Below are 13953 nucleotides of genomic sequence, written 5' to 3' on the forward strand. Positions count from 1 at the left end.
ATTAGGTATAGAGACCTCACTAGATGGCAGTGTTATTCTTTTCAAACCGCTATGTTAAGTGCCCCGAGTGCCCGTGCCAGCTAAGTTAACAACAACGACTATTAGGCATTGACATAGATATCTAGGGACTGGCTTTACGGGCAATAATAATGAGCCATGACAGGGGCCAGTACAGCGGTGTGAAATCGCTACAACGCGATTGGTTGATGAGTTCGCATCACGAGCGCGATTGGTTGACGAGTTCGCATTACGCGCGCGATTGGTTGACGAGTTCGCATTACGCGCGCTATTGGTGGCAACTAGTCGCGTTAGACTGCACGATTGGCTGGAATTCGTGGGTAGCACCGCTGAACTAGTACGATGTTTAGTGCCCCATTAGCCCGTCCTTAGATATTATACGTCAATGCTATTAGGTCTATGAGACTCCAAATCAAAGTGTAAATAAGTATATTATGTAAATACTCCAAATATTAATATTATTGACCGAGCGTTATCGAGGTCTCCGTTTTAGCTGGGCAAAAATGCTAACGTATGGACATCATCTGTACAAAGCTCACAATACTCAACCGATTCTCGTGAAATTTTGTGAGCACAGGTTCAATGATTAAATAGTTTTTCTTTGTCGATTGAGTTTTGGGAAATTTTTCAAAATGACGGAGACGCCAATTACCGATATATCCGCACCCTAGGTTCAACGCCAAAGACCGATTAATCAGTCACATATCACAGAGCAACATAGACCTACGTGCATATGCATAAAGTTCAATTTCAGTTTTGACACTTCGGTGACGTGGCGTCAGCGTGATAGCTTTTGTGCTTGACACGGCGCGGCGTCGAAAAGGTTACCTAAAGCTTTACCTGTCAAGCTCTAAAATTGTAACTTATGGCTTTAACCTTTTCAACGCCAAGAGCCACTAAAGTGGTCGAGTGCTGTCGTGCCCATGACGCCAACAGCCACTAAAAAGGCTATGACGGACGCTGTCAAAGCAATTTTCCTGCTGACAGATAAGGTTTATTTTCGTTCTTCATATTGCAACCATTTGGCGTATAAGCCACATTATAGCATGGGACGAAAAGCGTTGAAAAGGTTAATAAAACCTGTCCAAGCCGTCATTACTATACTGTTACTGTATATCTGTCAGTAGGATTACGAAGAGTGCACAGTACACAATCGGCCATACGCTGGTAATTGTAACGCTATCACTTATCCGATAAGTTTATTGACGGTAAGTGACTGTAAGTGAACGCAAACAGTGTTGATAAACATTTAGCCAAAGCTGTGTATCTAACTGGAACACGAATTTGCATACGTCGAAGCACACAATAGATAATAACTAGCGACCCGCCCAGGCTTCACACGGGTTAACAAATTATACACTTAAACCTTCCTCAAGAATTACTCTATCGATAGGTGAAAACCGCATTAAAATCCATTTAGTAGTTTTTGAGTTTATTGCAAACATACAAACACACAGACAGACGCGGCGAGGGACTTTGTTTTATAAGGTGTAGTGATTATGTCCAGAACATTCACTATCAAGAAAACAAGACAATTTTTGACAGCTCAAGGTTCAGAATCATATACTCTGACTAATGGACTCAAAGCAGTCACCACCGCTGCCTAGAGGGCATCCATCGCGCTAATTCAGGATTTTGAGTAGCTATAGGTACATATTCCGTATTCAGCACCTAATCATTAAATTCTGTCACTGTTGACTGGTGTAATAACCGGTAGAATACAAAATGGCGGCCAAACAGGAGTAAGTAAATCGTATTATGTTATCACTTATCACCTACAGTAAGTGCTACCGTATTAGGGATGATAATACTCCAAATAGAAATTATTGATTGACCTATATTTATACCTACCGAAATAAAGTAAAAGTAATGTTAGGTATAGATTTTTTGACATTTTATGAAAAGTACTAGGAATATTGTTAGAGTCTGTGCGGAAAGAGAAGAGTCGTGGAATGTATTGGGCCCCATACATTCCACGACTCTTGTCTTTCCGCACACACTCTATATCCTAGAACTAGATCTTAGTTAGTCCCTTATATTTCTCTATGGTTAGTCCATATAGCCAAACTGTTAAAAAGTGAATGATCGAATCAATCCAAAATACGACTGAAGAATGTTTTGAAAGTGAAGGAAGCGAAAGAGGTATGTCAGGATCGTAGCAAGTGGAAATCCGTGGTTTCTGCCTACCTCTCCGGGAAATAGGTGTGATTATATGTATGTATGTTAAACTATAGGCTTAGATCTAGTCTATGCAATAAAAACGTAGAAATCGGTTAAGAAGCGACAGAATTTAATGAGTATCTTTATACTCATTAAATTACTGGCTTTCCAGTAAATTACCTACTACCTACTTATCATGTTAACTGCGGCAATTACCTGAGCGCCTCCTTTTTCTGAAGTCGGTAAAATACGGCTAATAAGCCCTCGTATTTAAATCACATATCGGTATCATGTTAATGGACAGTAAGTGCTACCGTATTAGTCCTGATAACGTATCACTGAGTACCCGTATTAATGTATAAAAAATATAGGAAAAATAGGAAGTCTAAAGACTTCATTTCATAAGTTTTAAAAGTGATTGTACAAAATTGTCACCGTTTGAGGAGTACAGTCTATGCTTAAATTATTTGCTCGTGTTACAGGCTACACCCAGTATAATACCTATAATTATGCTATGTATGTATGTATGTCAACGCTTTATTGTACCTACATATATAACGACAGGTGAACATTATATACATTTACAATATTGTACTATTAGGTATATGATATGACAACAAGAAATTCAACAAACTCATCACGTTCGCATCGCATCTTACCACGACGCGTCGGTTCGGAACAATATACAGGGTGCATACATATTTACGGCGACAATACATAACGGTAGGTATTACCTACCTACTAGGTAAGTAGGCGCGATTAAAACAATTAGTGCGGGCGGGTAAGGTAGCGGCGCGGTGATGAGCGAAGCGGGAGCGGGGGAGGGCTGCTTTTACATATACCGTTAAATTACCTTTTACTTTTTTTTTAGTTATTTATTACACAAAAGTTACAACTTTTTTGTTAAGGACACTCCACAAAACTACATGTGTTTGACTGTGGAGTCGCACTATTCTATACTTAATTAAATTTATATTATATTATAAGTAATAGGCTTAAGGGGCCCACTGATTAACAGTCCGCCGGACGGTATCGGCCTGTCAGTTGTTCGGAACTGTCAAATTTTTTTTCTAACTGACAGTGACAGGCCGATACCGTCCGGCGGACTGTTAATCAGTGGGCCCCTTTACATTGGGAGTTAGAATACTTAATTAGGTATGTCATGAATATATCTAACTATAATCCACTATATAATAATCCAAACAAAAGCACCCAAGTATTGTCCAAAATTAACTCGAACATCTTCGTTTAAGTGTGACTATGGCCTTATGTCCCTACTTACGTAAGTAAAACTTACAAGTGTAGGTATCTTGGGCCTTATTTATCTGGTCATAAATTCATACATCAGGGTTTTCGGTGCGGAAATGTTTGACATCAGCCAAATGAGCCAAATAGTAGGTATTGACTTAAAAACAGAACGCTGGTTTCTACGCGGGTAATGGCTCCCCGGGCATATCTTCAACACTCCGCGCCCGCTCGCGCTGCCGCCTCTGCTGCCGCCTCCGCTGCCGCTCGCACTGTGAACAGAGAGCGTAAAGCGAGTAATTTCGCGGGTAATGGTTCCCCCGGCATATCTTCAACTCTCCGCGCCTGCTGCCGCTGCCGCCTCCGCTGCCTCCTCCGCTGCCGCTCGCACTGTGAACAGAGAGCGTCAAGCGGGTAATTTCGCGGGTAATGGCTCCCCCGGCATATCTTTAATCTGATCGCTAATTGGATGGGGCGCAGGGACGGACTTGGGGTGGCTTTTTATCAGACTGTGCAAAAAATATAACTTTGAGTTTTTTGTAAATGAGTTCAAATTTTAGTCCATTTTCGCAGTAGGGCTTGGAGATTGCGTAAAACAAGAAAATATTGGCTATTTATAATTTCTTGTTTCATAATTCATTGTGAAACAGCGATAATTATACTATTTTCATTAAGTAGGTAGGTAATGAATTACGAAAAAATAAGTTTTTCTTTTGTAATTAACTAGCGAGCCGCCCCGGCTTCGAGCGGGTTACACAAAACCTTAACAAATTATTCACCTAAACCTTCCTCAAATCACTCTATGAATGAATGACCGTATGAAAATCCGTTTATAGTTTTTGAGTTTATCGCGAACATACAGACAGACAGACAGACGCAGCGGGGGACTTTGTTTTATAAGGTTTAGTGATTACGGAACTCGATTTCGAAAACGACAAATAATTTCTTGTTTCATTTACCTAAGGGTAACATTCCATTTCTGACCGCAGCTGCACTACTGGTACTGAACGCGTCGCTGTTACTGTCAATTTCCATAGTAAAATGAACAGTAGTGCAGCTGCGGTTGGAAATGGACTGTCACCTTTAGACAAACACAATTTTTTAATAGGTATATAAGTGCCTACAACAGGTTGAATGGGTTGAATTTATAAATACTTGATTAATACATATATTATCAGACCGAATAGACCAATATATTATTATATTAGGTACATTTCACTTATGTTATGGAGTGATTATTTATTTTATTTTTAAAACAATCGAGCGGACTTGTATGTCTCAAAAATCGCCAATTTACCAATTTATCAAAAATAATTCCTTATTAAACCGTCGCTTGTACACTGTACAGCCTTAATACCCTTGTAGTTAAAAATCAAGAGTAGATTACGTTCAAGATGGCGGGCAATCCCGGGGGGCGAGGCTAGCGAGCGGCCATTTGCGATAATCATGGCAATTAGGAAGAGCTGACTGCCTGCCGGCTGGCCCGGGAGCTGGGACTGTCATTGTCAACTTCATTTTACAAGCTTTTATTATGTTTGTATAGGGTATTTGACTACTAGTCAAATCAGTTTCTTATTTCGAACTGTCAAAACGATTCTGCTTATGACATTTATATGAAACACTAGCATGCGACGTCACAGTCAAATGACTACACTTTATAGTTTTATACGAGTTTTAAAATAGACATTGTGTCTAAAAATAACTGCTGTCTACGTTTACCCCTCATGCCTGTACGGTTACCATCAGTTTGTCACTGACATAAACGCCGTCGAGAACGTAATTTACTTTCTATACATCCCGTTTGCACGAATATGCGAGTGCGAGCGAGATGTATAGAAAGTTAATTACGTTCTCGACGGCGTTTATGTCAGTGACAAACTGATGGTAACCGTACTGATCCAGTTAAAATACTAGATTCATGTAGGTATCTACCATGTACCTCATAGATTTATTTACAAACATAAACATATAAAAACAGAAATAATACCTACAAAATTAAAATTAACTAAAACTATCTACCTATATTATATACACGTATTTACAAATAAAAAATGGGAGCTAGCTCGGCGCCGGATGGAAGGGTGCCCAGAAGGCTGGTGGCGTTGCCGCGCTGAATGGCGATGCAGATTCGTTGGCCAAGGAAGTAACCAGCCCTCTGGTCACCCGTAGCATCAGTCAGACGCTTCGCTAGCTCCTTAAGCGCCAACAGGAGTGGTCATTTCTCCATACAAACGTACTCGCCTGTTTCCTGCGTGGGTTTTGAAGCTAGAGCAATGATTTTTTCAACACAGATTAATATTGTCAATATCTGTATCGGACCGTTTTGCTTTTTTTGATATTTTTGTTTTTTAAGGCGCTAGAGCCCTTCAAAAATGGCCAAAATGGCCTAATTCACTATGCCGCAATGAGAGGCGTGCTATTCAAAACTGACATCAATTAGTCAAAAAAGCAAAACGGTCCGACACAGATAATGTCATAATCATTTAGATTTCCAAATTTGGTTACGATTATTTAAGTTTTGGAGGAGGAAACAGTCGAGTACGAAACCTCGATTTTTGATATTTTTACGCAGGATTTTTCGCCTTGTCCTTATCGCACTAGTTTTAGGAGCCGCTTCCGTTAGCGAGACGGGTATATTTACCTAAAATATTTAAATCTTAGCTCCTGTTGGCTCTTAAAATGTAGTGTGCTCCGGGTAATTATTGACGTATCCTGAAGTTCGAATAGGCCGCTAATTTATTTAACGGCAAGGTGGTGGTGCCGGCTCCCGGGCCAGTGGCGCCGTCAGCGATCTACGGACAAATTAAAGACAAGAACACCACTTTTATACCTAAACTGCTCCCCTCGGCTCAGTGGATAGTACGGTGCGGGTTCGATTCCGGTATATGCTAATTACAAATTAGCTGAAACTACAGTTACTCAATCAATATATCAATACATATTATACTAGTAGTTCGCCCCGAACTGAGAACTCGCGGTTAACCAAAAATTATATAGCGATTGACTTTGTTGCACCTACTTAGGTACTCGTATAGTGCGACATAAAATAATAGAAAATAAATGAGGGCGCCACTTTCTACGTAACTGTCACATTTTTGACGTAAAATGCGCCTTTTTCTACTGACAAGATTTGCTTTTTTGCATGAATTTTGAAGCGCCATTTACAAGTTTAGCGTTAAGTAATATAGATGGCGCTATTTTTTCGACTAAAGGGCTTCGTATACGGCTGTCCCTCCCCTGGATTTAAGTCACCACCATAGAGATTAAAAATACTACCATCTATGGATTAAAATAAACTGTATCTGTGCTAAGCCGAAATATTTCCTGTCAAATACATATATTATGTTTATTCTATTTTATTTTTGTCTTGCTAATTATTTCAAAATGGTAAATTTAAAACGATATTATAAAAGTGTAAGTCGAGCACTTTCATTTGATACTAAACTCGACCATGTTTCTTGCAAAAAAAAGACCAGAATAGCAAGACCTCTCACAAACAGCTTTTTGGCCTTCTAAGCTCTTCTAGCTCAATAACCTCTTGATCGGGCCTGCTCATAATTTAATGACTAAAATATAATGCCCTCGACTACACGTTTACCCAATTTCATTTAAATTAGAACAAATTTACTTAAGTTATTCAGTATCAAACTATCTTCTGACAGTTCAGCTTAAAAACATCGAAATGCCGAGACGTGCCGCTAGCCAGCCGCGTGTTCAAAGTCGAATGTAAGAACTTCGCTTCGCTTCGCTCGCTCGTTCGATATCAAAGTCCTCCACCGCGTTTGTCTGTCTGTCTGTATGTACGCGAACTCAAAAACTACTTAACGGATTTTCATGCGGTTTTCACCATAGAACTATCTAACCAGCGGTAGGCAAGCGCTAGGTGTCATTGATAAAGAGCGATTTCTTCCAGATAACCTGTGTATGTTATGGTGTAAGGATGCACCGACACAGCAGCTAAGTGTTGAACTGCACTATCAACGTCATATTTTCATAAGTGACTTGTCAAACCTATGCAAAGTTGACATGGACGGTACCTATTAATTGTTTTCATTAAATTGAAGACAAAGCAGAGTGAAGCTACTTGTGGGAGGGAGACCAACGTGCGAGCGGGACGGATGCGGTGGCGTTAATCAAGTGCTGTTGTTCGCGCGGGCCCGGACTTGGAAATGAAAATTACCTACTTTTTTATTAACTCTTGCGTGATCCTATTATGAATCTCACTTCGTTCGTGTCATAAACCCACACTCGTATTTAAATAACTGTCATTATGCAGCAGTCACATAAACTCCTATAAACGAACCTGCAGCAGTCCTAGCACGCGTACCCACCTGTCTGTTTACAGTTCCCATTCGTATTTAATTTGCGTTGGTCGATTAAAAACACAGATAACACAGGCATTTGATTTGACTTTTATTATAATATCAGTCTAAATTACGTTTCATTCGAAAATAAACTTTAATTGCAAACAATTTTGAATTTTAATTAAAACACTCGTGTAATCCTATTACGAAACTCGCTTCGATCGTGTCATAAACACACACTCGTATTTAAATAACTGTCATTATGCAGCAGTCACATAAACTTCTATAAATGAACCTATATAGCAGTCCTAGCACGCGTACCCACCTGTCTGTTTACAGTTCTCATTCGTATTTGCGTTGGTCGATTAAAAATATAGATTACGCCAGCATCACAATAATGTTGACTCGCGGTATCACAAACACACAAACACACATTACGATAATGCGATTGTGGTCATGTGAAAGTTGACGCAAATCTGTGGGAATCGGAGCGTGTGTAGGTCGGTTTATAGGCAAATAGGATAATTTGAACGTTTGATCTGACTTTCGGATTTTTTTATGCGATGGTTTCAAATAAAAAAGTAGGTACTTAGGTATTGTAGCCGTTATAGTTAGTAAGGTGCTACTACCAAAAAGATTCAATCCAAAATTGACCTTATTGAATATGAAGATATGAAGTTTGACATTCTACGTATTAAGAGAAAATCTGTAAATACAATGTATGAAATTCGGATAAGGAGACCCACCTTAAGTAACATAATATCTAGCTAGCTGTACAATCGGGGACATTCCGGGCAAAAATCGGTTTTAAAAACGTCAAATTACCTATAAGGTAAATAGCTCACCCCCGCCGAGCTCTGTTAATAATCTTAGTTGCTAGAAAATTTTATACAAAGGAATAAGAGCGAATATAAATTTTGCGAAATAGCGAATGTAATTTAACTCAGTTGTTCTTAAATGAGGCTTTCGTGTGACTCTTAAAGAAATATACATTACAACGGTATTACATTCGTAAAACATTACCCTCTCTCTTTCATCAGTCGACTACCATTAGTCCATTACCAATCAGATTCAGACTGTTTCTAAACGCGAAAAACCCACATCCCTTATCTTTACAAATACGAGATAAACATGTTTTAAAAAGCAAATAATTCATATTTGGCGGCTTATCTGACAGCTGTCATTGTGGCACTCGAAGTGACAGGTGTCTTGGGAAATCGGCTGGAAATTGAGAGATCGGATGGTGATTAAATGGTTCAGTTTTTTAAGGTAGTTTAGGTACCTACTATTTACTAAATATTTGTAGCGTTTGACGTTTTGCGTCTTTGCTCTGGACATTATTGGCAATGTGCGAAGTCGGTGGAGGGGGAAGTGGCTCTGATCGTCACAAACACAGGTAATTTTATGGAATGTCCGATATTAGTACTAGCGGCAGCCGCTTGAACTAATTTTACTCCATACCATAAGATTTAACGTAGAAAGTCCGACAAAATGAGGGCAGCACCAGTCGTGCACGTAGCGAATAGTAAAATAGATGGAGTTTCTTGAGGATGACTCACGCTCACGCTAGACCGGGCCGAGGTGTCCGACGTGTCATTTTCTATGACGGCTGATCGGTGATCACTTGGTGCTTTCCATAGAAAACGAAGCGCCGGAAGCTCCGGCCCGGACCCGGCCCGGTCTAGCGTGAGTCATCCTTTATAGATAAGCAAGATCGAACCTCTTACTTCAAGCCGTCTGGTCTGATGTTGAAAGCATTAGTAAAACCTATTGATACGAATTTTTTTGGTCACAGGTTTTAAATATATTTCACGGGGTCAAAAAATACATTTTAAACAAATGGTTCCAGATTAATCTAAACGGCGCCATGATGAAAAACTTATCCAATTTCCCGCCAACGAGGTCCCCTCAATTTGGGAGCCATTACACAAAACTTTTGACGTTTGTGAGCGGCCATCTTGTGCGTAAGAAACAAAAAGCAGGTAAGTGAGGATTTAAAAAAAATGGGGACGCTGAGTATCTTTAGCGTCTTTAGTCAAACGTTTTTAATTATTTTTAAGTTAATCGCGTTAACCTATACCTATACCTTCTTACGTAGGTAACTTGTAAATATTACAGTAGGCACATAATGAGTAGGTATTTACGTAGCCTAGATAATACCTAAAAATATATCTAGGTACTCACTCTACTGGTAAGTAAGTTAAGTACCTATAGGTTATAACAAAGCATACTGGTAAGAATATACTGTAGTACCTACCTATAGGATTATTTTGTTTTGGTTTTAAATATACCTAGGTATACAGGCTTATAATCTAATCTTATAGTTATAGTCTTTTTAAACGGGCATTTTTGAGTTTTTATATGTTTTCCAGTATGTCTCTCAGAAGTCTCAGATATTAATACCATAAGTGAGAAGTGAGATACAAAGTAACGAAACTTTGTTCACATTTGTAAAACCCCAAAATAACTAATATTAACGAAGCATTATCAAAATCCACTAATTCTGGCGTGAACGCTCAACGATCGCTCAAGAATAATTCGGGCGCCAAAATTAATTTTCTACCCATTTCGCCGAATAAAAATCCCAATTTGTAACCAAAGCGAGCTGAGAGCATCAATTACAGAGGAAAACCACTCACTCGCAACTTCTGACATAAATAACCCAACTTATTACCCGTCTCTGTCTCCCTTGTAGTCCAAGTTGTGTGCTGTCCCGCTCTGGCGCGCGCTGATTGGTGGAAAACTTAGCGCCCGCCCCTAATTTGGTGAAACAATGGACGGAAAAAGTGTATTGTCTCTATCGCTTGGAAGCCATTTCTGAAGGATCGCTAGGATATTAGGTACGAACAATAGGGTATTTGACTACTAGTCAAATCAGTTTCTTTTTTCGAACTGTCAAAACGATTTTGCTACTATGGAATTTATATGAAACACTAGCATGTGACGTCACAATCAAATTACCTACTCTTTACAATTTTGTACGGGTTTTAAAATATAAATTGTGTCTAAAAATAACCGCTGTTTACGTTTGTCTATTAATATTCTGTTGCTTTTTTTCATGCATGGTGTAGAATAATTTATTTTAAATACAGTCAAATACCCTATTGTGAATTTTGACTTTATTCGCGTTTCATATTTTTTATTTTCACCCATATGGTGCGAAAAGTTGCAAGACAAAAAGTCAAGGTTATGTTCTGATTTGTTTTTCAGGCTAGCCTGTTTAGCCTCCTGAGTCCCAGAGGCCTTACAAATATCACAAAAAATCGTGTAGTTCAGTTTAGTTATTGCTAGTTTATTTTGATGATGTACGTATCAGTGAGTGACGAGACAACAGACTACTGACGATATTTAGCTAGCAGTGCCTTAGGTACCCCTAGATTTCTGATGTCTCTTGGCAAACGCAGTTCTAAGTAAAATCAGCAGTCACATTAATCTGTGTAAGATTTTACAAAACCATTTGTGTGTTTTACATTATCATTTATCATACAGGTAGGTATTAGGTACAGCCGTTTCTCTCTCCCCGACACCGTTTATTTCCTCGCCCCCAGCGGTCCAGTCGCGCCCTCCGCCGCGAGGCAAAGACGGGTAAACGCAGTTTTAAGTACAAATCAGCCGTCAGATCTAATTATCTGATTTTGAGCAGACGGCGAGGGTTTTAAATGTTTTGGCGGTGGGAGCAATTCGAGTTTATTTAGAAGTAGTCTTATTTTTTATTAGCGACCCGCCCCGGCTTCGCACGGGTTAAGAAATTATACATAAACCTTCCTCTTGAATCACTCTATCTATTAAAAAAAAAAACCGCATCAAAAATCCGTTGCGTAGTTTTTAAAATCTAAGCATACATAGGGACAGACAGCGGGAAGCGACTATGTTTTATACTATGTAGTGACGTATGCGATAAAAAAAAGCGTTCATGAAACACAAGACACATTTTCATACATAACTAAAGCAAGATCGCCAGTTTTCTAAATTAATTGACCTTGGCTAAGGTCTCCGGTTCAGCTTGGGCAAAAATGCATTCATATGTCCGGATGTTCTCTTCTACAGGTCGCAATTTTCAACTGAATATTTCCAAATGCCGGAGCCCTACATTTATTTAGTTTCAAGAATAATTTAGAGACTTATAGAGCCACTAGTATATTAACCAGTAACAAAGATAGGTACTGTTATAAATGTAACTCCGTATAAAATAAGTAAAGTCTAAGACAAAAAAGTGCCTCGGAAAATCAAGAAAAATGTATGCTCGAATAGATGGCGCCACACCTTGGGCATATAATCGTTTAGATGACAACATTGATATTTAACAATTTTAACACATACTTATAAGTGAAAGGACATGGGTCAACGTCATGTGCCGTTCTAAAAATAATAAATAAATAAATAATTTATCCATATATTAACCTAAGTATGTATATATATTTAGACATTTTTAACCATTTTCATTTTGAGTTTTAGTCCTGTGTTGCAGTAAATTTAGGTACTAATATGCCTACAAAATTTACTATGACAATAACCCTCTATACACTATTCTCTTTGCACATACCTATTACGTGTATGAAAGGTTAAGCTTTGTGCCCAAAAGAAAAAAACATGTAAGGTAAACGTACTGGTGCTCGACGCGGTACCAGCTAGTACATGTCATCTTGAAACTTAAGTCATTGTCAATAGAGGTCATTAGCATGTCGAGCACTATTAGTACGTTTACCTTACCTAAATATAAGAAAGGTTCAATTAAAACTTCAGAAAACTCAACTCAACAATGAGTTAGTACCTAAAGTCTATTTTTTTATTCGGTAGACTGAAATGACAGTTAATAGTATGAAATGACATTTCATGTTCATACAATTAGCTGTCATTTCAGTCTACCGAATAAAAAAATAGACTTTAAATGTGTGTGTTATTAAGTCTCTTATTTTTTAATTACCATTCTAAAGAGGTTCAGCACAAATAAAACAAATCCTACGCAAATAACTAAAGTAAAAAGGCATCGCACTAAGCATAAAGATAAAACCCAACAATCTGCGACCACAAAATTACCATTCTGAAGCTGTAGAAAATTAAAGCTAAACGGTTAGGTTGGCAACGCTGCGAGAGCGAGACACACACAGTTAAACAACAAAGAAAGAGCGAGGCGCAAGCTGGGCGGAGTTAAGTTGTAACCAGTATATCCAGATCTTCCATTGTCTGTTACGCTAAAGTAATACAAGCGAGAAAGGCGATTTTGTATAGAATGTGGCAGCGCCATCTATACTGGGCGCTTAGAACCGCCTCCATACAAGCAATATGAGTAGATAATAGGCATTCGGGATATTTTTAATTCAGTAGTTACGTACTTTCGCGCGCGGGTGACGCTTCCAATTTTGAATATAGAACGCGATTTGTTGTGTGATTTGTGAAGTGTGTTTGTGGTGAAGTTTTTTTTGTTGGTTGTGAAGTAAGTTCTTGGAATTTTATACACCATTTTTTTTATTAGTACAATAATAGGTAAATTATATTTCGATAATATTGTGTTCGGTTAGGTAGATACTGCGATAGTTATTCACTCAGGACACAAAACAATTTTTTGTGACTAGGTACCTATTTACCTAATACCTATAGGTATTTAATATTAAGGAATCAAAAATACAGACATACCTAATAAATAAACAAATTAGCAGACATTATTTTTACTATTTATTTAAAGTATCTAATTAAAATGTAAAATTTTGACTAAAAGAAAAACAAGCTAAAACAGCCCTATATCTAGTCAAAACTGTTCATTTCAAATGTAGTTCGAAGTTTCGGAATCTGGCGGTTTCTGGAGTTCTGGAATTCGAAGGCTGGCGTCCACTAGACTCGCCGAGGCGAATCGAATCGAATCGCAATAATTTGCCTCCTATATTTTCTATGCAACTGCGTCCATTGACGAATAGCCGCGGCGCGTCGATTCGACTCTCCGCGCGTATTGCTCGTCAGGCGAATTTCTGCGGCTACGCGTTTCGACTTTCGACTCGGCTCGGCGAGTCTAGTGGACGCCAGCCTTAAACTCCGAGATACAAAATGACTTGAGTCACCAGTAAAGTTAAACTGAGTTACGGTGCTTTTACTTATTTTTTTATATACCACGTCACTGTCGACCATACGCCTGATGGTAAGCGATCACCGTAGCCTATGAACACCTGCAACTCTAGGATCAAGTGTCACATGCGCGCTTCGGACCGTTTAAAAAATTGTACCTACACTCCTT

At 38.8% G+C, this 13953-nt stretch overlaps 2 protein-coding genes across 2 annotated transcripts in view; one reads left to right on the forward strand and one right to left on the reverse strand.

The window, feature by feature from the left end:
* LOC134659241 (androgen-dependent TFPI-regulating protein-like) overlaps positions 1 to 13953 on the reverse strand; it is a 516400-nt gene that overhangs the window by 482866 nt on the left and 19581 nt on the right. The window lies entirely within an intron of this gene.
* LOC134659068 (uncharacterized) overlaps positions 3617 to 13953 on the forward strand; it is a 46924-nt gene continuing 36587 nt past the window's right edge. Inside the window, exon 1 of the mRNA XM_063514674.1 lies at positions 3617 to 3837. Within this exon, the coding sequence (XP_063370744.1) occupies positions 3617 to 3837 (221 nt within the window). The remainder of the gene's footprint in view (positions 3838 to 13953) is intronic.

Source organism: Cydia amplana, chromosome 24 (assembly GCF_948474715.1).
Source record: "Cydia amplana chromosome 24, ilCydAmpl1.1, whole genome shotgun sequence".
Taxonomy (NCBI): Eukaryota; Metazoa; Arthropoda; class Insecta; order Lepidoptera; family Tortricidae; genus Cydia; species Cydia amplana.